General features: G+C 35.7%; 2 protein-coding genes across 3 annotated transcripts in view; one reads left to right on the top strand and one right to left on the bottom strand.

Moving 5' to 3' along the window:
• The window catches only part of MSH4 (mutS homolog 4), a gene marked incomplete at its 5' end in the record, with an annotated part of 93,200 nt that extends 91,791 nt beyond the window's left edge, over nt 1-1,409 (top strand). For both annotated transcript variants that reach the window (XM_081225770.1, XM_081225769.1), the window contains one exon: nt 1,013-1,409. In XM_081225770.1, coding sequence (XP_081081896.1) covers nt 1,013-1,204 — 192 coding nt within the window. In that variant the 3' untranslated portion in view covers nt 1,205-1,409. The remainder of the gene's footprint in view (nt 1-1,012) is intronic.
• Nucleotides 1,410-8,060: 6,651 nt separating this feature from the next.
• On the bottom strand, nt 8,061-24,622 carry ASB17 (ankyrin repeat and SOCS box containing 17; the record flags this gene model as incomplete). The annotated part of the gene is given in 5 exon segments (XM_081226136.1): nt 8,061-8,267; nt 11,818-12,097; nt 24,225-24,511; nt 24,515-24,577; nt 24,581-24,622. Coding segments are annotated over 5 exon segments (879 nt in total).
• Nucleotides 24,623-24,864: the final 242 nt, after the last annotated feature.

Below are 24,864 nucleotides of genomic sequence, written 5' to 3'. Positions count from 1 at the left end.
TGAAAATGCTGCTTCCTCTATCTAGCTCAGGCAAAGAAATGAATGAAGAATTTTCTAGCTATACTCCCAACCCTGAAGGGAGGTATTCAAGGACTGAATATCTAAAGGTCTTCCAAAGTATTAGAAGATTCCCATTTTAAACATTATTTCTTGGGTATCCTTAAGTATAATTTGTAAGTATAATTAAGACATAATTTCAACTAGCAATTTATGTTGCTTATTTTAAAAATGTAATTTACCCCTCAGGCAGTATTTTCTTTTAAGCTCTAGCAATCCTATATATGAACTGTTTTGAGCGACAAGCAGTTTACTGATGACCCATTCTGTCCACTAGTTTATCTGTTGGGGAATTAAAGTAGGAGATACAGAGTAGTACTCTGAGTGACATTTAAAATTATGAATACTGCATAGCAATGAGCAGAGTGCTATTTTCCCATACCTTTTTTTTTTTTTTTTTCTTTTTTTTTGCGGTATGCGGGCCTCTCACTGTTGTGGCCTCTCCCGTTGCGGAGCACAGGCTCCGGACGCGCAGGCCCAGCGGCCATGGCTCACGGGCCCAGCCGCTCCGCGGCATATGGGATCCTCCCAGACCGGGGCACGAACCCGTATCCCCTGCATCGGCAGGCGGACTCTCAACCACTGCGCCACCAGGGAGGCCCCCCATACCTTTTTGATGAGAAAGTGTTTGTAGAACATAACTCTGTGGATTTTCTATTACTCTTTGGTGTTGTGTTGAGATATTTGACCATTTAGCAGATTTTTTTTTCATTGAGAAGTGGCTTTCAAAGATTAAGGATCTGCCATAAAGTAGTAAATACTCATGAGAAATGTTATTCTCCAAAATAATATTTATTTCTTCTGGTACGTGATTTGCTAGTTGGATGGGGCTGATTTATCCAAAGGGATTTGTTAACCATTGAGTTCTTATTTCTATGAAAGGAGATAGAATATTGCCAAAATAAAAATGATAGTATTCATATTTTAATTTTTATCTATATTTTTTCAATAACAGCAAAGCCAAAGGAGTACCCCTGAGTTGGAAAGACAGAGAGCTGTGTACCATCTAGCTACTAGGCTCGTTCAAACTGCTCGAAACTCTCAATTGGACCCAGACAGTTTACGAACATATTTAAGTAATCTCAAAAAGAAGTATGAAGCAGATTTTCCCAGGGATGAACAAGTTTCAGGAAACACTGAAGAATAATAACAACTTACATCTTATACTAATGAAATAATGTCTTAATATGAGGAACCTAGAATTCATTTTTCCCAAGAGCAAAAGAAAGTAATATTTGCTAAATTTTGTATTTTAATTGAAAATTACATTATATTAACCTCAGAATTATCATCTATATGTTCTATATAAGAAAATATTTGTTATATAACTTAAAAAATGAGAACTATTTAAAGAACTGATTATGTTAGAAGAAAAGTCTAACGTGACGCTTTTTTCTCATTTATGAAACTTCATGTTTATTTATATTTACAAGTTGTGGTTTAAAATGTTATCATAAATAGTTTAGCTAAAAGAAATCTTTCTTTGCAGGTCTGAAAACTTAGGCGAGGTTTTCTTTTACACTGTTATTCAGAAGGAATATTTCTTTTACATTCTTATTATGACTCAATGATTTCTTAATTAATACCCACAAATTCCAACACTGGATGCCTCTGAATGTCTTAGAATGATACCGAGAATTTTAAAGTATTCTTTTTGGCATTCAGTATAGTTCTAAAGGGTAAAATTCAGCAAATAGATATGTTGTAACGCAGAGAGTGTTTCTGCAAGGAGTAGTTACCAAATAGGCAGGTGTTCCATTTTCTACTCACCAACTTCTTCTCTTTTCCCATTTCCAAATTTTCATTTTTGACCATCTTTTTTAGGTGAGCAAACAAGGCAGCAGAAAGGTAATATTGATATGTTTGCCTTAATTGTTGGTTCACAAGGGAGCATTTTATAAAACTGTGTTTCCACAGGCATGTGGCACACGCCACCTTTTAGAGTTAACCAAAAGGTTATTCTGGTTTTATAAATGGACAAAAGAAAATGGAAAACCATCAGTTGTTCAGTAACTGCAAAGAGCTGTTGTCTTCTCAAACACCTTATTTCTATAGTTCCATCTCAGTAGAAGACTTATTCACATAATCTCAGCCCAAAGGCCTAAGATAGGGAAATTACTCTTGGAAACTTAAGTATCTGGAACTCAGGGTATACATTCAGTAAGCTGCAAGATTCATAGTTATTTGTATTACTGTGAATTACTATTACAAAAAATTGTTCACAGACTGATTAGGGCCCTATTTTTTGTTAATATATACATATTTTATTTTATAAAATGTAATACTAATATTTTTGACTTTATTCAGCATTCTAAGTACACATTAGTTGCCAGATATATTGAAAAAGTTATAATTTGAATGACACACATAATTTTTTGAAAAATAATTGTAAATTAGTGTTAATAATTAGGTATATACTAAATGTCTTATTAGACTACTTCTATTTCCTATTCTCATGTTTTAGAAATAGAGCACCACAGTATTTGAATTTGACCATTAGTCACATTTAAATTCACAGCCTTTGAAATGAATTATATTTTATACAGTCATTCCTAAAAGCAGTTAGATAATTTAGGTTTGTGGCAAATTTCTAGAAGGTACTGAGGAGGAAAAGGGAATGGCGCATTGTTCGGGAGGGCAGGGAAGAAAAGGGAGGAAGCAATAACAGGGAGAAGGGGAGCAGGCTGCAGAAGAAAAACAGGCAAGCAGAGACAGGTGCGAAGTATTAAATATGCTGAATATCATTTACTCAAATGTATTAACTTCCCTTTACATTTAACCCCAATATTAAATTCCACCAGACTTTTAAGAAATTCTTCATCATCATTCTGCAGCTTTTGATGCAAAAACTGCAGCCAACAGATTAATCCCTTTTATTTTAGATTTGGAATACTGAAATAAAATTGGGTTTCTATCTTCTTAAAATTAAATACTTTTTCTTCAGTCATTTTGTGTGTTGCCGAAACATATGAAAAAGCAAATCAAATGCAGATATAATTATAAAGTCATGGTACTATAGGATGGAGGTGAATGCTAGGAAGACAATCCATCCTTTAATTTTCAGGTCTATTTGCTCTACTCTTCAGTACCTCTTCGCCTTTGCCTTTCTCTAAAATTATAGATCATTATCTTATAATTCAGTCTTTTAAGATAAATGTCCATAATGTTTTAGCAAACTCCTTGAATTTCCACCTCAAAGCCATTCTTTTAGTCTGTTCCACCTTTCTCCTCACATAAAGTAATCTTCAAGTCTAGGAGTACGGTATATGGGAATAGAGGAAAAAGGCAGCTTATCCTCATGCCTAGGAAGTAATACATTTGTTTATTTTTAAATTTGCATAACTGTAAAATTAAATCTTTTGTGATCTACAATTTTATGAATTTTGGCACATTTATGGATTTGTGGTACTACCACACTCAAGATGCAGAACAGTTCTGTCACCACCAGATGATTCCCTTAGCACTTTCCCTTTGTAGCCAAATTCTTCCCTGACTCCTAACTTTAACCCAGCAATCACTGAGTATGGTTAAGCATTCCTTCCCTATAGTTTTGTTTTTGCCAGTCATATAGCACGTAACCTTTTGAGACTGGCTTCTTTTACTGAGCATAATGTACTTTAGAATCTATCCATTTGGTTGTGCCTTTTAATTGCTGCCTGGTATTCCACTGTTTGTATGTACCACAGTTTATCCATTCACTCACTGAAGGACATTTAGGTTTCTAGTTTTTGGTGATTATGAATAAAGCTGTGTAAACATTTGTGTACAGATTTTTGTGTGAGTGTTAAGTTTTAATTTATCTAGGTTAAATAGGAGTGGAATGACCCTGTCATATTGTAAGTGTATATTTAACTTCATGAGAAGCCTGCAGACTCTTTTCCAGAGGGCTTATAGCATTTTGCATTCCTGTCAGCCATGTATGAGAGGTCCAGTTGTCCCACATGTTCTTTAGTACTTGGTGTATTGTCAGTTTTTAAATTTTTTTAGCCATTCTAATAGATATGTGGTGAGTATGCATTTAAAATATTTTAAAGCTATTCTGATCATTCTTTAGCAAGCAGCGATTTTTAAAAATCTTTCTTTTTCCTAAATTATTTTTTAGCTGCTTTTTAGTTTAACCTCTCTGGTAGCACATTTTTAAATCTTTCCCTTCAAGCAAAAGTTTCAGAGTTTGGTAAAAAACTACCAAAAATATAATTCAATAATATTTATTATGGAACAGACTACGTACTAGGTGCTAGGCGCACAAAAGATGTCTGACCTTGAGGTAGGCTTTTCAGGTGTAGTTAAGAAAACAACGCATGTAGTAGGGTTGGAACACCATGTGTTAAGTACGATAATAGAGGAACATAAGAAGGGTAGTAGCACAAAAAATGTTTACAGTTCTTTGTGGGTCAAGGGAGTTTAAAAGGTAGTAAAATATGTCAAGTGTTCAGGAAGGGAAGAGCACTTTAGATAAGGATCAGCATATGTAAAAGCAAAGAGATGTGAAACAGTAAGCAGCTTGGTTTAGCTGAGGGATAGAGTGCGTATGAGAGTGGCAAAAAGATGAAGTAAGGGCTTTATATCAGTTTCTCCTTTAGATGACTGAAGAGTTTTAAGGTCTGTTGCTGGAGAGTGGAAGAGGGTGGTGGTGGTGGTAGTAGAGGAATAACATGATAAGATTTCCATTTTAGAAGGATCATCTGGGTGGTAGCATAAATGGTTTTGGGATGTGTGGTTGAAACCAAGGAGATGAGATAGTTTAAGAAACTCAGTAGTTCAGAAGAGAATTGATGATTAAGGGTAGAAACAGAATGGAACAGGGGTGTGTGTGTGTGTGTGTGTGTGTGTAAAGGAGGAGAATGGAGAGGATGGAGTGGCTGGTGGAGGAGAGAAGACATTGATTTGAAAGATATTAAGGAGATTTAGTGCTGATTAACCAGATTTAGCGATTCATAACTTATCCGATTTTTTAGTGAGGGGAAGGTGTTATGGATTGAATTGTGTCCCCTTGAAAAAGATTTGTTAAGTCCTAACCCCCTGTACTTCAATATGTGACCTTATTTGGAAATAGGATCATTTCAAATGTATTGATAATTAGTTAAGATGAGGTCATACTGGAATAAGGTGGGCCCCTGATCCAATATGACTGGTGTCCTTATTAGAAGATTGCCATGTAAAGACACAGAGACTCAGGGAGAATGCCATGTGAAGGTAGAGGATTGAAGTGATACATCTACAAGGCAAGGAATGCCAAAGATTGCTGGAAAACCACCAGAAATTAGGAAGGATTCCCCTACAGTTTTCAGAGGGTGTGTGGTTGTGCTAACACCTCAGTTTTAGACTTCTGGGCTCCAGAACTGAGACAATAAATTACTGTTGTTTTAGCCAACTAATTTTTGTACTGTGTTATGGCAGCCCTAGCAAATTAATACAGAAGGGAAGAGTTAAATATGATTCTAGGTGGTGATGCCATCAACCATGTTGAGAAATATGGAAATAATAAGAATTCCAGTAGAAGGAAGTTTCAAAGAATTCCCTGACGGTCCAGTGGTTAGGACTCGGCACTCTCACTGCCAGGTTCCCGGGTTTGACCCCTGGTGCGGGAACTAAAATCCCACAAACCGTGTGACATGGCGCCCCCCCCCAAAAAAAAGAAGAAAGAAGTTTCAGAAATTTAGGTGCTGCTTGTTGCCCACTCTCTAGCATAGGTATGAGCCATGTTCAGTAGAAGTGATGACTAGATAAAATTCATTAAGCTCTGTTGGAGTGGATGGAAGTTAGGGAATAAATGTAAAAAGATTTGCTAAAATATTTGCCCAGAAGAATCACTTCATCTGGATCAGCATCTAGTTTTTCTTTATAAGCTAGATTAAGGGTTTTTTTTAACTTTCTTCATGTTAACACATATTTCCAACTAAATTATCATATGCTACTGGTAAAATATTCAAATATTAATACATAGTGTGTTGTTTGAACTCCCTATATACTTATTTATGAGCTTAAAATATGCTCAATCATAATTAAATGTAGTTTAAGTGTAATATATAAGCATTTCTATAATCCAACCCTGTAATGCAGTTAAGGGAACGAACGTGGAAGGAGAGGAAAAGCAAGTGATCTAGTTATATTGTTACTTGGCTATTTCCATTCTGTTCTTTAGAAAGTTAAATCACACAATTGTTTTGTCTTACTATAGGACCAAAATGAATGCCCTTTGCTTATGAATTGTCAAAATTTTGATAGTCCCCAGATTGCCGATAGTGAGGATGGATACTATCTACCATACTCTACTGAAATAGATCTAAATGCAGTGATGAGGTGGGGAACAGATTCTCATTGTCAAGGGCTGTGAAGTGTCTAAGATTTTTACCTTAACTTGCAAACTAGCAGTTTAGCTTACCATACTTTTTTCTGTCAGAAGACAAAAGACTGGGTCAGAAACGAAGAACTTTATTACTAGTGGCACAGCATGCAACATGAGCTTCTTATTTGTGTTGGTTCCACGTACCCCCATCCTCTAAGATGTGTAGTTGTCCAGGTAGATGTGCACACAGTGGATTGGTGTTATAGCTGAAGAATCCCAAGCTTGGGAAGCACCAGGCTTTTAAAATGAGCTTCAAGCAAACCTCCTTGATCACTTCCCCAGAGGAAGACATTGCCTTTATTATATTAGATATTGAGCAAACCTGACCTCTGCTCAGAGGGAGCCACTATCTCTATCTTCTAGGGCTGCTCACTGTACAAACATCCTTAAAAAGATAGTCAAGAGTAAGACAGTTCCTCTGCTCATAAGACAGGTGGAAATATGAGAGACCCATGGAGAATTATCTTCCAGTTCTCATCTTTATGTTGCAACAATTTGACCACATAGTTTTATAGAGAACAGTCTAATACCCTAGATATTCAAAAAGCAAAGAGCTAAAAAATTGTTGTAGAATACATTCTAATTTTTTTAAGATAACAAGTTTCTTTGTAACCAAAGGATATGCAGATTTAACTGATAATAGTTTCATTTTGATGTGATGTTGGGTCAAAATTGTTTTTTGTATTAAAATACATATAATTTGGGGAAGATGAAATGGGTGAAGGTGATCAAAAGGTACAAACTTTCGGTTATAAATAAGTCATGGGCATGTAATGTACAGCATGGTGACTGTAGTTAATAATATTGTATTATATATTTGAAAGTTGTTAAGAGAATAGATCTTGAGTTCTCATCACAAGAAAAACAACTTGTAACTATGTGTGATTATGGGTGTTAACTAGACTTATTGTGGTGATTATTTCACAGTATATAAATTTATTGAATCATTCTGTTATATACCTGAAACTATTTTGTTTTACACAATTATATCTCATTAAAAAAATACTGCTGGGCTAGAAGGGGTATCACATACCAAAACACCCAAGCTCCACGTTGTAACTTAAGACTAATTATGTACAAATATAATCCATTTCTGTCATCCTATTCCCAACACTTTAGTTGACTAATTCTTTACCTTGTGTTATTTGTGACCACGGATGCTACAGAATTATAAATTCTTCTCTCAAGGAAGGGATCACCTCTTAATTTCATTAATTATTCCCTACTACCAAACACAGTGTTTTCTTTGCAAAATAACTCAATAAACATTTGTTATTATGGATATAAAATATAAAATAATATTTACCTAACTTAGGATATACTAAAAGTAAGAGCTTCAGAGTTAAAATATTAATATGACCAGATTTTCCACAAGTAACAAGAATGCTCTAAGGCCGAAAACAACTTTTAAAAACAGAATAAAAGCATAAATCTAAAATATTTTTAAAATGCAAATAATTTGTTGCACTGTATAGAAAGTTAATGGGTAGAGCCATATGTTAATTTAAAAGTGATTCATTTAGGGTGTCATGTGAAAATATATTTTCTAATGGAATATTCAATGCAGTAAAAATTGGTGTGAAGTTAATAGTTTATTAACTTCTAAACCATACAACAGTGAGCGTCCTTAAAAGAATGAAGAAAAAGATGTGCATTAGCTTTCTAAATTCAGGTAGTTCTGTAGACGAACAGGAATAAGAAGTGAAAATATTCCATTTGGGAGCATATTGTTGGTCAGTAGTTGAGCCCTGATGGTTATTCTGCAAAGATGTAATAGTTCACATGGATCTTTGTATCTTGTTGAAGGAATGTAGTCCAGCCAATTTGAAATAATTGGACGTCTTCCTAAACTTAGCTGCATCTAAAGAAAAGGGAAAAGGGAAATTATAAACACTTTAATTGTTTTATTTGAGTTCACAAAATGTATCTTAAATTTATTTAACCCTTATAATATTTTTTCTAAAACATTTTCACTTGAGGCAAGAATTTTTACTCCCATTTTATTCTCACAATCATATATAATGTTTAATGTGTCTAAGGATATAAAACATTTCTTACAACAGTGAATCTGTATGTTTTTAATTTTAGACAGATCATACACTTATGGTTTATTAGCTTCTTCTAGCGTAGTGTTGCCAATTTGACCAGTTTGACTGGAATTATCTAGGAGACTTTAGAAAATATTAATGCTGAGGTTCTACTCCAGAATTTCTGATTTAGTTAGTGTGGTGTTGGGCACAGACAACATAAATCCTAAAAGTTCCACCAGGTGATTCCAGCCATTGTAGAGTAAAACTACATGCTGCTGAATCATGAGAAGACCTAACAAGAGGCCCGTACACATTAAAATAACTTTTTACGTTTTAGATAAGCTACCCTTTTAAAGATTTAGTTCTAGAAGCCAAATGTTATTAGGCTGATTTAGAAGTAAAAGACATTGCTGTGTTATAGAGGTACTTCTCCAGAAGAACCTACACTCTACAGACTACATGACACTTTAACTTAAATGATATATAATTTTTCATTGTTCAGTAAACAATTATTTAAAGAATATCTCATGTATACTCAGCATTGACCTTGGTGCTTGGGATAATTGCTAGACTACGCAAAATACACATAGCCTCTGCAATCACAGAACTGTGGTCTAGAAGTAAAGATATCTAAATGTATATTTACAGTAAAACTGGCAAATGTGGAAATGAAAAGCAGGGTTATTTAGAGTTCTTTAAGCTGGTTTTTATGCCATTTTTCACCTTATTGCTCAATGCTACTTCACTTATTAAGCTGAAATTGATTGGAATCCAGCTTTAACGTCTTTGCCACTCAGGTGATTTTGATCAACTCATTCTCTCCTAGTACTCTTCTATTTTGAGTGTACCTCAGCAATAGCATTCATAGACCTGGTTGAGAATCGATATGTCCTATAAAAATTGTGCAGGACTAACACTGGACAAGGACAAGCAAATTACTAAAGAAGCAAAAAAAATTTTTTTTAACATTTTTATTGGAGTATAATTGCTTTACAATGGTGTGTCAGTTTCTGCTGTATAACAAAGTGAATCAGCTATACATATATGTACATCCCCCTATCTCCTCCCTCTTGTGTCTCCCTCCCACCCTCCCTATCCCACCCCTCTAGGTGGACACAAAGCACCAAGCTGGTCTCCCTGTGCTATGCGGCTGCTTCCCACTAGCTATCTGTTTTACATTTGGTAGTTTATATATGTCCATGCCACTCTCTCACTTTGTCCCAGCTTACCCTTCCCCCTCCTCGTGTCCTCAAGTCCATTCTCTATGTCTGCATCTTTATTCCTGTCCTGCCCCTAGGTTCATCAGAACCTTTTTTTTTTTTAAGATTCCATATATATGTGTTAGCATACGGTATTTGTTTTTCTCTTTCTGACTTACTTCACTCTATATGACAGTCTCTAGGTCCATCCACCTCACTACAGATAACTCAATTTCTTTTCTTTTTATGGCTGAGTAATATTCCATTGTATATATAAAGAAGCAAAAAAATTTTTTTTATTTTTTTGTTTTAAAAATTAGTTACCAAGGACTTCTCTGGTGGTCCAGTGGTTAAGAGTCTGTGCTTCCAGTACAGGTGGCGCGGGTTCAATCCCTGGTCAGCGAACTAAGCTAAGATTCCACATGCCATGTGGTGCAGTCATAAAAACAAAAACAAAAACAACAAAAAATAGCAACAAAAATTGGTGCCAGGGCTTCCCTCGTGGCACAGTGGTTAAGAATCTGCCTGCCAAGGTAGGGGACACAGTTTCGAGCCCTGGTCCGGGAAGATCCCACATGCCGCGGAGCAACTAAGCCTGTGTGCCACAACTACTGAGCCTGCACCATAAAGCCTGTGAGTCACAACTACTGAGCCCATGAGCCGCAACTACTGAAGCCCACACACCTAGAGCCTGTGCTTCACAACAAGAGAAGCCACCGCAATAAGTCCATGGACCACAACCAAGAGTAGCCCCCGCTCGCCACAACTAGAGAAAGCCTATGCGCATCAACGAAGACCCAATGCAGACAAAAATAGATAAATAAAATAAATTTTTTTAAATGCTTAAAAGAAATTGGTTGCCAAAATAATTTGACGAATTTGCTGTTCTTACAGTTGGCCCAGGCATGGTTGATTGATATGCATTGTTAAAGCTTAAAAAAATTAAAGACCCAGCAGAACTATATATCTTAGGAGTTTATTTCTGAAGTCACACCTTTAAAGATAAGGGAAACTGCTAGATTCCTTGGTACTTTGACTGGTTTAAATTTATAGGGGTAGCTTTCTTTACCTTATGCAGACATTTCTTTTTTTTAATTAATTTTTATTGGAGTATAGTTGCTTTACAATGCTGTGTTAGCTTCTACTGCACAGCAAAATGAAACTGTTATACATATACATATATCCCCTCCATTTAGGACACTACAGCGCATTAAGTAGAGTTCCCTGTGCTGTACAGTATATTCCCATCAGTTGTCTATCTTAGACTTATTTCTTGATACTAATAGACATGATACAATTTGATGCTGAAACTTGCAGTTCATTTTGACAGGATAAACATGCCCTTCATGTGGTTGATTTTTTTTTTAAACCTTATCAAGGAGAAACTCTTCACATTTCTGAGGGATAGATATTTTCAATTGAGCAAATATTTAAAGCCTTTATATTTTCATGCTTAAAATTGTTCAGGAATTTTGAAAAGGAAAATATGTTTCTTGGTATGTGATTATAGTGGAGAGAAATGTAACTTTAATTTTACAATATTCTATTGGAAAAGAAATCTGTTAAAAGTTTAATTTGTTCTGTTTTGTTTTTGTTTTTAAATTTATTTAGTTTTGCCCGCGTTGGGTCTTTGTTGCTGTGTGTGGGCTTTCTCTAGTTGTGGTGAGTGGGGGCTACTCTTCGTTGCAGTGCGGTGGCTTCTCTTGTTGCGGAGCACAGGCTCTAGGCTCGTGGGCTCAGTAGTTGTGGTGCACAGGCTTAGTTGCTCTGCGGCATGTGGGATCTTCCCGGACCAGGGCTCAAACCCATGTCCCCTGCATTGGCAGGCAGATTCTTAACCACTGAGCCACCAGGGAAGCCCTGTTCTGTTTTTGAGACATAGAAATCCTAATAAACAGATTATTATGTAATTAGAATGTAATAATAATATACATCTACTTAATAACTACTAAAACTATACTAACTTTAAAAAATTATTTCATATTTAGAAGACATAAAATTATGAAATAAAAGAGCTAAATGTTCAAGATAATTAGAATTTTGCCTGTTTTTAATTTATAAGCATATACTCAGTGATTCACTGGTTTGATAGATGAAAAATTAACTTTATTCTTGTCTCACAATTTTATCTTAAAATTGATCAATATTTGAGCCCACACCCAAAGTATAATATTTTGCTTACCTCTATTTCCCTGGTTGAAATGACAGAAAGCACTCTGGAACAAAGCACTAAACATGTTTTGGCATCTTCCTGGATGTCTACCAGTTCATGATCAACCATTATTCTCACTCTTGAGGGGTAGAGCAATATTGTTAACACAATGTTGATAGGTTTTTTTTCTCTTTCTACAATTCCATATTGCAGGAGTATTTTTAAGATATTGGATTGTCTCGTCTGAGCTACGTAAAGTAGAGGTGTGATTCCACTTAATGGGCTTGGACAGTATACTGGTGTGAAAGTTCTGTGAATCAGACAAACAAGAAAAGCCTCATTGAATATAGAATTAAGAAATGTGGTAAAAACTTTGTCTTAACAGTAAAGAGAAAATAATAGTATTATCTTAAATAGTAAATATCTTAAATAACATTAATGTAACTTCTCCTTTATATATAGTATGTCTTAAAAAGAATTTTCCACTCCGAATCTAGGCCAACCTGAAGGTCAAAAAATAAGAAAACTGTACTACACACTTAAATCCCGTTTACACTTGTAAAAACAAACAAAAAGATTTACAATGTGTGGAAAGTGTTTAGTTTTAGTAATAGCAATTCTGTTTCTCATTTGAGAAATCCATAGTGATTAGAACTAATATTATGAAACTGATATAGCTCTGGAAAATCTAAAATGGAAAAGAGGGACAGATTTTTTTTATTTCGCTTTATTAATAGAATAGAATTCTGTGACCCTTTTGTTTTTGTTGTTCTTGATCACGTATCAGGCTTGAGATTGAATTGAGTTTGAAAATTAGACTGAAAAGGAATAAGTGCAACTACCTTAATTCTATTTTTTCACTTTAATAAAATCAGAGTTGGTATTTTCAGATTGAAGAAATGTAAATTATGATGAGGGTCATATCAGGTCCCTCAAGGACAGAATTTAATTTGCCTTCTTCAGTAGAGTTTTGAGAGTTCTCTGAAATCTTGTTTTTCCTGGAGTGCTGTATGATGACTGGACTTGAAAATTTCTCCTCCCTTATGACAGAAATGAAAATGTTATTTTTTTCTAATTGTGTATAGTTCTTGCAGTTGTTTCATTTAATAGACATTTATGTTTGCTATTGAATTGGTCAGTATATGTAGATAGGACATGGTAGAATCAGCCACAGGGAATTTTGTATTAATTATCAAGCTTTGATTTGGCCAAGTAGACATGGCTTTTAGGATAAAAAAAGGGAAATTTTATTCATGGTCCTTGTCTCCGGAATTCTCTTGATTGATCTAATAAAATACTAATATATTCTGCAGAACAGCATACAAACTATAAATATTAGTTTCGGATAATTATGCCTAGCAAGAAAAGCATTATTCAAAAAGAACTTTAAGATTTCAAATAATTAAGATGGGAGGCAACGTGGTATAGTGCTAAAAACAATAGAGATTTAAAGGTTCTAGGTTCTAGGTTTTAGTTCTCCTAACTAATAAGTCAGCTTGAGTCTCCATTTCCTCATGCATTTATGTATTCATTTGCTCATCCATTCATTAACTAATTTATTTAACACTGGCTTGTCTAGAGTGTACTGAGTACTAGATATGCAAAGATGAAGGATGTAGTCCTTGATCTCAAGATGCTTATTATAGTCTAATAAGGGAAACAAACAAGTAATTCAATAAATACAGTACAAGGTGATCATTGCTATGATAGAAACATGATTGGGGAACTGTAGAAACACCAAGGAGGGACAGCTAACTCTACCTGGGTTAGTCATTGCCTGTAGGTTATCCTGGATCTAAGACTTGAAGGTCATAGTAGGTGTTTGGCAATAAAAAGATTGGAAAGAATGTTTCATTTACAAACATAAGCCAACACTGGAATATTGTTATGCAAGAACTAGCTATATAAAATACATCATTTGTATTAGATAAGTTCTCTGGTTGAAGTGTATTTAGGGTCCTAGAGACCTCCCATATGGTGATTCTCTTGTCAGGAGCTCAAAAAAGTACAGTTTGAAAATTACTAGACCAACTAGTTTATCTCCAAAGCTTCACTGAGCTCTGAAATGCCAAGATTTTGTGATTAAAAAAAAAAAATAGTGTGGTGCAGTGCAGAATAGTGTTTTAGAAATTAAGAAGTGGGATTTTTGTCATCACTCTACCAGTGGCACTATATATATCCTTCTAACTCTGTATAAAATATATATACACTCTCTCCTAGAGTCATCTCCAGATCAATATTGTTCTGAACATCTCATCTTTTTCACAAATACTTCCAACACATATCCAAAATTGAACTTCTAAACTACTTCTACATTCCCTCTCCTGATTGTTGGTATTCACTTTCCCAAATCACCACTGCATTCAACTCTTTTACATTTCTTTGATTTGTGTATGTTCTTCCCTTCCATTTTCAATTCTGGGACAAGTCTTACTCATCGTATAAGACCCTGTCTAATAAACTCTATGGCACTTTGTACATAGCTCCATTAAGCTCTTATCATTTTGGACAGCTTGCTTAATGTCTCTAATATTTCATTTTCTTATCTTCAAAATCAGTGCGTGGGCAAGATAAACTATAAAATTTTAAGTTCTACAGGGCAATACTCTTTGTTTAATACACTTTTATATCCCTAAATGCCTAGAACAATGCTTGGCCCATAGTACATACTCAAATATATGTTAATTGATTTTTTACCATTATCCTGAAAAATATTATTAATTTTAAAGTTATTTTGTAGCTTTTGGGCCTAATCAGAATTTTAGTGAAGCGCAATCATTTAACATTTTCAAAAGCAAGCTAATTTATTCATCTTGTTAACTCTTAAGAAGATATTTGCCTTAAGAGACTTATAAGTATGGGAATTCACGGGACTTAGGGGACAAAAAATACTGTAAGTGGCCCTTGTTAAGATTTAGAGATATTAGTTGATTTTAAGATATTAAGATTGACATTACTGTAGAAGATATTTTGGACCAAAAATGTTGAAAACATAACTAAAACTCAGATAGGTTTAAAATGAGATTCAAAAGTCTAGTCTGTACCCAAATGACATATAATTAATCCTCATGTTTAAAGATCATGTTATTGTAAACCAAAATTTGCTTAATCTGTCCTGACAGTTAATTATTACAGTACTTATATGGATGGAATGAGGCAAGCAAAGCAAGAATCAATTTTTAAATGTGAGGTTAATGAACTGAGCCCTCTGTATCTGAAAACCTGTCATATATGCACTTATGAAATGGGACATAATAGTTCCATATAGACATGCAGGGAATGATTCCATTTTGTAGCTATAATAATTATTTCTAAAAATTTTCCTAACATTTCTCTTCCGGTTTCCAGCTGCCAATTTAATAGACCTTTCTTCATAATACTTTTATCTTTGATATTTGACACACTTGACTTTCTTGAGATGTTTTCCCATGACTCCGTGGGACCATTCTCTTCAAGTTATGCATCTACCTCTTTGACTATTCATTCTCAACCCTCTTTCACTGATTCCTCTTCCTCTGCCCTCAACATCTAGCTAAAGTAGATGTGGTGTTTTGACTAATTTTCATCTGATTCATTGTTCTCAGGCAATTTCCTCTATGACCATAACATGATAACTACTGTCTGTTAATTTATTCAACATATACTTACTGAATGCATACTGTATGCCAGGCACCCTTTTGGGTACTTGGGATATATGAATGAACAAAACAAAGATGCCGCTTTCTTGCTAATATAGTAGTGAGGGATAACAGACAATACATAACAGAATGAACATAGACAACAAGCCCATTTTATAATATGTTAGAAGGTTTGATAAGTATTCTGGGAAAAAGAAAAAGTAGTGCAGGATAAGAAGTATGGAAGTGCTGAGAAGGTGCAGTGAGGGCATTTCTCAATTTTATTTTTTTATTTTTTTAATTTAAATGCAGTTGACATGCAATATTATAGTGGTTTCAGGTGTATAACATAGTGGTTTGATATTTATACACAATATGAATTGATCACCACAATAATCTATCACCGTACAAAGTTATTACAACGTTATTGACTATATTCCCTATGCTGTAAATTACATCCCCATGACCTATTTATTTTATAACTAAAAGTTTGTAACTCTTAATCTCCTTCACCTATTTTTCTCAGTTCCATACCACCCCTGCCATGAAACCAACAGTTTGTATCTGAGTCGGTTTCCTTTTTGTTTTGTTTGTTCATTTGTTTTGTTTTTTAGATTCCACGTGTAAGTGAAATCATACAGTATTTGTTTCTCTCTATCTGACTTATTTCACGTAGCATAATACCCTCTACATCTGTCCATGTTGTCACAAATAGCAAGATTTTATTCTTTTGTATGGCTGAGTAATAATACATTGTATGTATGTATATATGCACAGACACCACTTCTGTATCCATTCATCTATTGATGGATACTTAGGTTGCTTCCATATCTTGGCTATTGTAAATAATGCTGCAAGGAACATAGGGGTACATGTATCTTTTTTAATTAATATTTTCATTTTCTTCACATAAATACCCAGAAGTGGAAATGCTGGATCATATGGTAACTCTATTTTTAATTTTTTTGAGGAAACTACATACTGTTTTCCATAGTGGTTGCACCAATTTACATTCCCACCAACAGTGCACAAGGGTTCCCTTTTCTCTACACCTTCACTAACACTTATTGATTGTCTTTTTGATAATATGTGTTCTGACGGGGGGAGGTGATATCGCATTGTGGTTTTATACATTTAGTTATTTATCTATTTATTTATTTATCTATTTATTTATGGCTGAGTTGGGTCTTTGTTGCTGTTGTTGTGGGCTTTAGAGCGCAGGCTCAGTAGTTGTGGTGCAGGGGCTTAGTTGCTCCACGGCATGTGCTATCTTCCCGGACCAGGGCTCAAACCCATGTCCCTTGCATTGGCAGGCGGATTCTCAACTGCTGCACCACCAGGGAAGCCCTCATTATGGTTTTAATTTGCAATTCTCTGGTGATTAATGATGTCGAGCATCTTTTCACATATCTATAGGCCATCTGTATGTCTTCCTTGGAAAAAAATACCTATTCAGGTCCCCTGCACCTCTTTAAATTTGATTTTTATAATATTGAGTTGTATGAGTTCTTTATATGTTTTAGATATTAACCACTGGTTAGATATATTGTTTGCACATAACTCTCCCCAGTCAATAGGTTGCCTTTTCATTTTTTTGATGGTTTCCTTTGCTATCCAAAAGCTTTTTAGTTTGATGTAGTCCCATTTGTTTATTTTTGCTTTTGTTGCCCTTGCCTGAGGATACATATCCAAAAAAATATTGCAAAGACTGATGTAAAATTGCATACTATGTTTTCATCTAGAAGTTTTATGGTTTCAGGTCTTATATTTAGGTCTGTAACCATTTTGAGTGTATTTTTGTATACGGTGCAAGAAAGTGGTCCAGTTTGATTCTCTTATGTGTAGCTGTCCAGTTTTCCCAACACCATTTATTGAAGACGTTGTCTTTTCCCTGTTGTATATTCTTGCCTCCATTGTTATAAATTGATTAACCATATAAGAATGGGTTTACTTTTGGACTCTCTATTCTGTTCCATTGATCTATGTGTCTGTTTTTGTGCCAGTACTATATACTTTTGATGACTATAGCTTTGTAGTATAGTTTGAAATCAGGGAGCATGATACCTCCAGCTTTGTTCTTCTTTATCAAGATTGCTTTGGCTGTTCATGGTCTTTCAAGATTCCACACAAATTTTAGGATTATTGGTTTCAGTTTCATGAAAAATACCATTGTTATTCTGATAGGGATTGCATTGAATCTGTAGATTGCTTTAGGTAGTTTGGACATTTTAACTGTTAATTCTTTGAATCCATGAGCATGGTATATCTTTCCATTTATTTCATCAATATCTTCAATTTCTTTCATCAATATCTTATAGGGTTTTTTGTGATAAGTTTATTTATTTATTTATTTTGGCTGCGTTGGCTCTTTGTTGCTGCACACAGGCTTTCTCTAGTTGCAGCAAGAGGGGGCTACTCTTCGTTGCAGTGTGCAGGCTTCTCATTGCAGTGGATTCTCTTGTTGTGGAGCACTGGCTCTAGGTGCTAGGGCTTCAGTAGTTGTGGCTCGCGGGCTCAGTAGTTGTGACTCGCAGGCTCAGTAGTTGTGGCGCACAGGCTTAGTTGCTCCACGGCATGTGGGATCTTCCGAGACCAGGGCTCAAACCCGTGTCCCCTGCATTGGCAGGCAGATTCTTAACCACTGCACCACCAGGGAAGTCCCAATATCTTATAGTTTTCAGAGTACAGGTCTTTCACCTCCTTGGTTAAATTTATTGCGAGATGTTTTATTCTTTTTATACAATTATAGATGGGATTGTTTTCTTAATTTCTCTTTCTGATAGTTGCTAACGTTTAGAAATGCATTAGATTTCTGTATTGATTTTGTATCCTGCAACTTTACTGAATTCGTTTATTAGTTCTAATAATTTTTTGGTGGACTCTTTAGGGTTTTCTCTATATAGTATCATGTCATCTGCAAATACTGACTGTTTTACTTTTTTCTTTCCAATTTTTCCAATTTTGTCTCTTTTTCTTTTTTGATTTGCTGTGGCTAGGACTTCCAATACTATGTTGAATAAAAGTGGTAATAGTGGGCATCCTTTTCTTGTTCCTGATCTTAGAGGAAAAGCTTGCAGGTTTTCAATTGAATAATATGTTAACAGTGAGTTTATCATATATAGCCTTTATTATGTTGAGGTATGTTCCCTCTATACCCACTTTATTGAGAGTTTATATCATAAATGGATGTTGCATTTTGTCAAATGTTTTTTCTGCCTCTATTGAGATGATTATATGGTGTTATTCTTTGTTTTGTTAATGTGGTGTATCAGGTTGATTGATTTACACATATCAAACCATTCTTGCATCCCTGGGATAAATTCTACTTGATCATGGTGTATATCCTTTTAATGTATTGTTGAATTCGGTTTGTTATTCTTTTGTTGAGGATGTTTGCATCTGTGTTCATCAGGGATATTGGCCTGTAATTTTATTTTATTTAATTATTTTTTTCAAAGTGTGTTTATCTGCCTTTGGTATCAGGCTAATGTGGGCCTCATAGAATGAGTTTGGGAGCATTCCTTCCTTTTCAATTTTTTGGATGGTTTGAGAAGGATTAAGTCTTCTTTGAATGTTTGGTAGAATTCATGAAAGTGTCTGGTCCTGAACTTTTGGCATTTTCAAATTTTAAATAGGATTATAGGAGAGGGCTCTACTGAAATGTGACATTAGGTAAAGAAGAAGAAGATGAAGAAGTTAGCCATTTGGCCATTTAAGAACCCTAAGGCAGGAGAGTGTGCCTGGGGTGGTGAAGGAAGAGTAAGGGAGGCTGTGTGGCTAAAAGTGTGAAAAGGGTGAGGGGTAGTAAGAAATGAGGACAGAGGTAATGGGATGTCACATCGTATAAAGCCTTGCAGATCACTGTAAGAACGTCATCTTTTACTCTAAATGGAATGGAAGAGCCACTGGAGATCTTGAGTAAAAAAAGCAGCACGATCTCACCTTTATTGAGAATTTGTTATTATTGAGAATTTGTTATGGGATAGAAGGAGAGAAATCACTTAGCTTAGGTGATAACAGTGGAGATGATCAAATTCTGTATATTGTTTAAAGGTAGACTCAGCAGATGTCCTGACAGACTAAGATGTGCAATGTAAAAGAGAGACATCAAGGATGACACTACATAATAGCCACCTACTGCACATCTTTACCTGGATATCCCTTAGGCAATGCAAACACATGCATCCAAAACTGACTTTGTAGTCTCTTGTAATAATTTTGATAGATTTGTGGCATGACCATTGTGGTAGACTGAAATAGCCTCTCAATATGGCAAAAGGGATTTTGCAGATGTAATTAGGATAAGGATCTTGAGGTGCGAGATTATCCAGGTGGGCCCAGTATAATCACAAGAGTCCTTATAAGAGATGTCAGAGAATGATAGAAGCAGAGCCAGTGAAGGAGATAGGAGTGCAGTGTTGGCTTTGAAGATGGAGGAAGAGACCATGAACCAAGGAATGTAGGCAGCTCTAGAAGCTGGCAAAGACAGCTAGAGCATCTAGCTAGAGGCCTCTAAGGCTCTCCCTTAGAGCCTCCAGAAGGAACCCACCCTGTGACATCTTGATTTTAGCCCTTGTAGCCTCATTTTGGACTCTGACCTTCAGAACTATAAAATAATAAATTTATATTATTTTAAGCCACTAAGTTTGTGGTAGCTTTGTTACAGCAGCAAAAGGAAGCTAATACAATAATCAATGAGTCTCAAAATTCAGAAATCTGAAGAGTAACTCTTCTCTTTCAGTTTCTACTTCTAATCACCTACTGTAATGCCTGGTTATTCTATTTAGTAATGTCTCTCCTTTTCCTTTTCTCTTATTGCTATTGTTTTTAGTTTAAGTCCTCATTATAATTTACCTAGGGATTGGGGGGGATGGTGGTAGAGCAGATTAGTTCTTCCCCCAAAACTATTATAAGTACACATGTAATCTTAGTTAGCACACTGGGCATGCTATGCAAATTCAGTTTCAAGCACCTCCTCTAGCCACCTCCCTCTTTTCAATCAGATTGCTTCCCTCAACCCTTCCTCTACAGAAATTCTGGACCTGCCATTTTACCTGGAGTGTTTGAGCAGTCTACTAACTAGTCTCCCTAATTCTAGCTGCACCCTCCCTTACCACAGTCCAGTCTTCAAATGGGAGCTGATGAATCTTTTCATACTCCGAGTCTGAAAAGACCTTCACTGATTGGGCATCACCCGTGGTATCAATTTCAAATTCTTTGGTATGGCCTACAAAGGTCCTTCAAGGGCTCTCTTTTAGGCCTTATCTGTCACTATTACCTGATTTCCATCTCACTCTCTAGCAATTGCTGAATTGCCTGTAGTCACTGGGTACAACATGTTTGTATCTCTCTTGGCTTTAGTCAGCCTCTCTCTGCCTAGATTACATTTCTTCAAGGGAAAGACAGGGAAACTTATTTTTACATTTTAAAAATAAATTTAAGACATCACCTCTTCTAAAGTGCCTTCTCAGATACCTGCTCCTCCCCAATATTAACGATGTCCTCTGTTCCTTCTACCTCTATATGCTTCTATTTTTGAACTTATAGTATAATTATAATTTTTTATGGCTTACGTACTAGTCTGTGAGCTCTCCAAAATCAGGAAATATGTCTACTTTGTTTTTGATATCCTCAGCAAATAACACAGTGCCTGGTACTTAGAAAATGCTTAATAAATGATTATTGTTATTTTAACTGAATGATGTCATCTCTCTTTATCCACTTACAGTCTACCATACTGTGGCATCTATTTTTGCAGGTTTATTGCAAAAATGAGCAAACTTAAGTTCCTTTCTCTCATTAATTCTGTCTCTTCTCCTCCAGAGACCTATTTAGACACTTCATTATTGGATTAGCGAAATTATCAAACTGGAGTGTATACAGGGGAAGGTGACCAAAGAATCATGCTGCTATGGAAATAAAGAACAACAGATAATAGTAAACATAAGGTATTCATTATGGGAACATAATAGCTATGTTCAAATATTTGAGAGGTTTTCATACAGGACAGAGAATGAGTAGACTTTGTACTCTATATCTCTGGGGGCAGAGTTGGAGAAATGGAGACAGAAGTCAGTGCACTATGAGGAAGAAGAATCTAATACAGCTGTATAAAAATTCACTTTTTCATCCAACACAATCTTCATTAACCACTTGCTGTGTATCTGCATAGTTCTAGGCATGAGGATTCAAAGCTGAAGCAATAGTCAAAGTTCCTCCTTTCATGGAGCTTACTTTTAGCAAGAGTAGACAGTGGACAACCAATGTGTGGTTGGAATATAGTGTTCAAGGGGGAGAATGACATGAGATTAGAATTCAGGAGATTGGATTTGGGGACATATCATATGGGAGGTTTTTTTTTTTTTTTTTTTTTAATTTTTGGCTGCGTTGGGTCTTTGTTGCTGCGTGTGGGCTTTCTCTAGTTGCGGCGAGCCGGGGCCACTCTTCGTTGGGGTGTGCGGGCCTCTCACTGCGGTGGCCTCTCCCGCTGCAGAGCATGGGCCCTAGGCACATGGGCCTCGGTAGCTGTGGCCCACGGGCCCAGTTGCCCCGCGGCACGTGGGACCCCCCGGACCAGGACTCGAACCCGTGTCCCCTGCATTGGCAGGCAGACTCTCAACCACTGCACCACCACAGAAGTCCCCATATGGGAGTTTTAAAAAATGGGTATTGAGTTTGACTTTTATTTCATCTGTAGTAGGAAAACTTTGGATGATTTTAAGCGTGGGTGGTATGACCTATTTTACATTTTTATAAGGTCACTCAGGCTTCTGAGTCAAGAATGGATTGTAAGAGGGAAGAGTGGAAGCTGGAAGACTCTTTAGGAGTCTATTGGAGTTGTCTAGGCAAGAGACAATGGTGGCTTCACCTAGGTTAGAAACAGAGAAGATGAAAAGTATAACTAATTGTTACATATTTTAGAGATAAAATAAAAAAGATTTGCTGATGTGTTGTGAAAGAAAGAGAAGAAGCAAGCATAAATCCTAGATTTTTGGCCTGAGCAACAGAGGCCATTAATCAAGTGCAGGATTCAGGGGAAGGAGAAAGTTGGCAGGTAGAGTGTGAGTAAGATCAGTATTCTGTTTTGATTCTGTTAAATTTGAGATGCTCTGTGGAGATGTTGAGCAGACAGCCTCATATAGGAGGAGTCTGGAGCTCAGAGGAGAGCTCATGGCTGGAGATAAAGATGTGGGAGTCATTGGCATATTGTAATATTTAAAGTCATGGGACTGGGTAAAATCTTTGAGGGAAAATGAGTGGCTAGGAAAGAGAAGGGTCCCTGGCAAAGGAATGCTTTACCTCAGGAAATAGTTAACTCACTACTATTAGAGTTGTTCAGTCAGAGACCAGATGAGCACCAACCAGAGATGCACTCTGGGAGTTGCTGCCCAGGAAGAGGGTTAGGGGAGGTTTGCTAATGAATTCTTAGGTTCCATCTGAATTTAAAATTCTGTGAATCTGAAAGATCCTAAAGATATTGTGGTATGTAGAATTGGCCTGTAATGTGTTTTACCTTGTGGATGCATCTAAGTCAAAATCTGTTAATCTTCAAACAGTTTATTAAGGCAGTTTTTAATGGCACTCTATCATGTCCCACCCTATGTTTTTCTTTCATTTTCCTTTCATTCCTTTCAGTTTTCCCTTCTTGCCCCTCATTAATCTTTTTTTTTTTTAACTTATCCTCTCTTCCTTTGTTTTACTTCATTTTTCTTTCCCATGGGCCTGCCAGGGATACACATAGGCACTACTTAACCCAGCTAGTGACACTCAGTGTTAGAAGCTGCTGATGTCTGCTATAGTTACAAATATAATGGTCGTAAAACAACCAAAAAGTACTATTTGGGGTTTTATTTATTGATATTGAAGACTTCAGCTCTCAGTTTTTGTACTTGGGTTATCATTAAGGAAAGTAATCCAGTGGTTCTCCATCACCACAGTGATACACAATCAAGAAAACAACTCTGCTTCAGGCAGAATCTAAATCGGTTTAGTCTTAAACTGATCTTATCTGTCTTGTTTTTCACTGAATACATGGTTCTATCATCATACCTAGTACAGTGCCTCATGCATAGTAAGGTGATAAGTACTTTGTTGAATGAATGAATAAATGCACATCTGTTCTAATCAAACCAATACCTAAAACCAAAGAGTAAATTGCAGTTAGTGCAAACTAAGTAACTTTAAAATCTGTATTACAGACTACAACGAGGTCATATTGGACATTTTATTCTAAGATCCTCAGTAGTATTCATTAGCTAGATTGACATGTTCAGACAATGTGAAAATTTGGTTCTATAGCGGATTGAATCAGGTATTTGACTTTCACTGTGTTCAATTTTGGAGAATTTGGAGTCAAATTTATAATGTTTAACATAAAAATAGGGAATTATTATGTTTAACAAGTATGACTAAGTGGATATGTGTGTATATCCTGAATTATACTTTGAAAGTCAATTTAGATAGTTTATAGATAAACATTCTCAGTATTCTCAAAAAGAAGAGATCACAGTATTACAAAAAACAATGTCTTCGACTAGTTACAGAAATCTAGGTTGTGTAACACTGCATTACCTTGAACACTTACATATAAGCTTTATAGAGCAAACCACTAGTAATTTATTGGTACATAATAATTTACATATAAGTGAAATTTTATTGAATAGATAATGAAGGAATGAACAAATGAATGAGCAATCAACAGCATTCTTTATCCATATGTAGTCAGTATGCATATACATTTTAGAAAAAAAGAAGTAGTATATCCTCCTAAAGAGAAATTTGCTCCTTTTATGTTTTCAACATAAACATATAGATTATTACCTCCATATCAGTGCCAGGTTACAACTTCTGTCTTGAACATAGTCTTTTGTCCTCTTGAGGAGCAATTCCACAAAGTCAGGATTACCTTTTCTGGCGAAAACCCAGTACAGGATTGTATTCACACATATGTCAGTAAATTCAAGATTAAAATTTAGTTTGAAACAGTATCTTGATTTTTCCACAAATGCAATATAATCTGTGAGTAGTATATCAAACTGATCCAAGTCGCTGTACCTCAGAATTTTTGCCAGTGTTCTGTAAATCCTGGGTTCATAACAGTGATATCCCTACTGACCCCAAAACTGCAAGGATGGTCTTTTAATTTTGTCAATGAGATCGCAGAATATATTGCTTCATGGACAAGAAGTCTTTTGACATAATTTAGAAGATTTACTCATTTGCTACTTAAGGCAACGATATAGAAATAAAATCACAGGAAGTCATACTGTAATCCTTGAGTTACGTATTTTGATAATGTTGTAGGCTTGACTCTACAAACAGGAAGTGCTCTTTAAACTGTAGCCAGGAAAAAGTATCATGTGAAATATTACCATCAAGTACTGGATGACATCACAATAGATGGAGATCTGTCATCAGCATAGGTCAGAAATTTGGGATAGTATATGTAACTGGTGACCTT

The sequence above is a fragment of the Mesoplodon bidens genome, assembly GCF_964165515.1.
Source record: "Mesoplodon bidens genome assembly, chromosome: 2".
Classification (NCBI taxonomy): domain Eukaryota; kingdom Metazoa; phylum Chordata; class Mammalia; order Artiodactyla; family Ziphiidae; genus Mesoplodon; species Mesoplodon bidens.
This window is presented reverse-complemented; position numbering and strand designations above follow the sequence as displayed.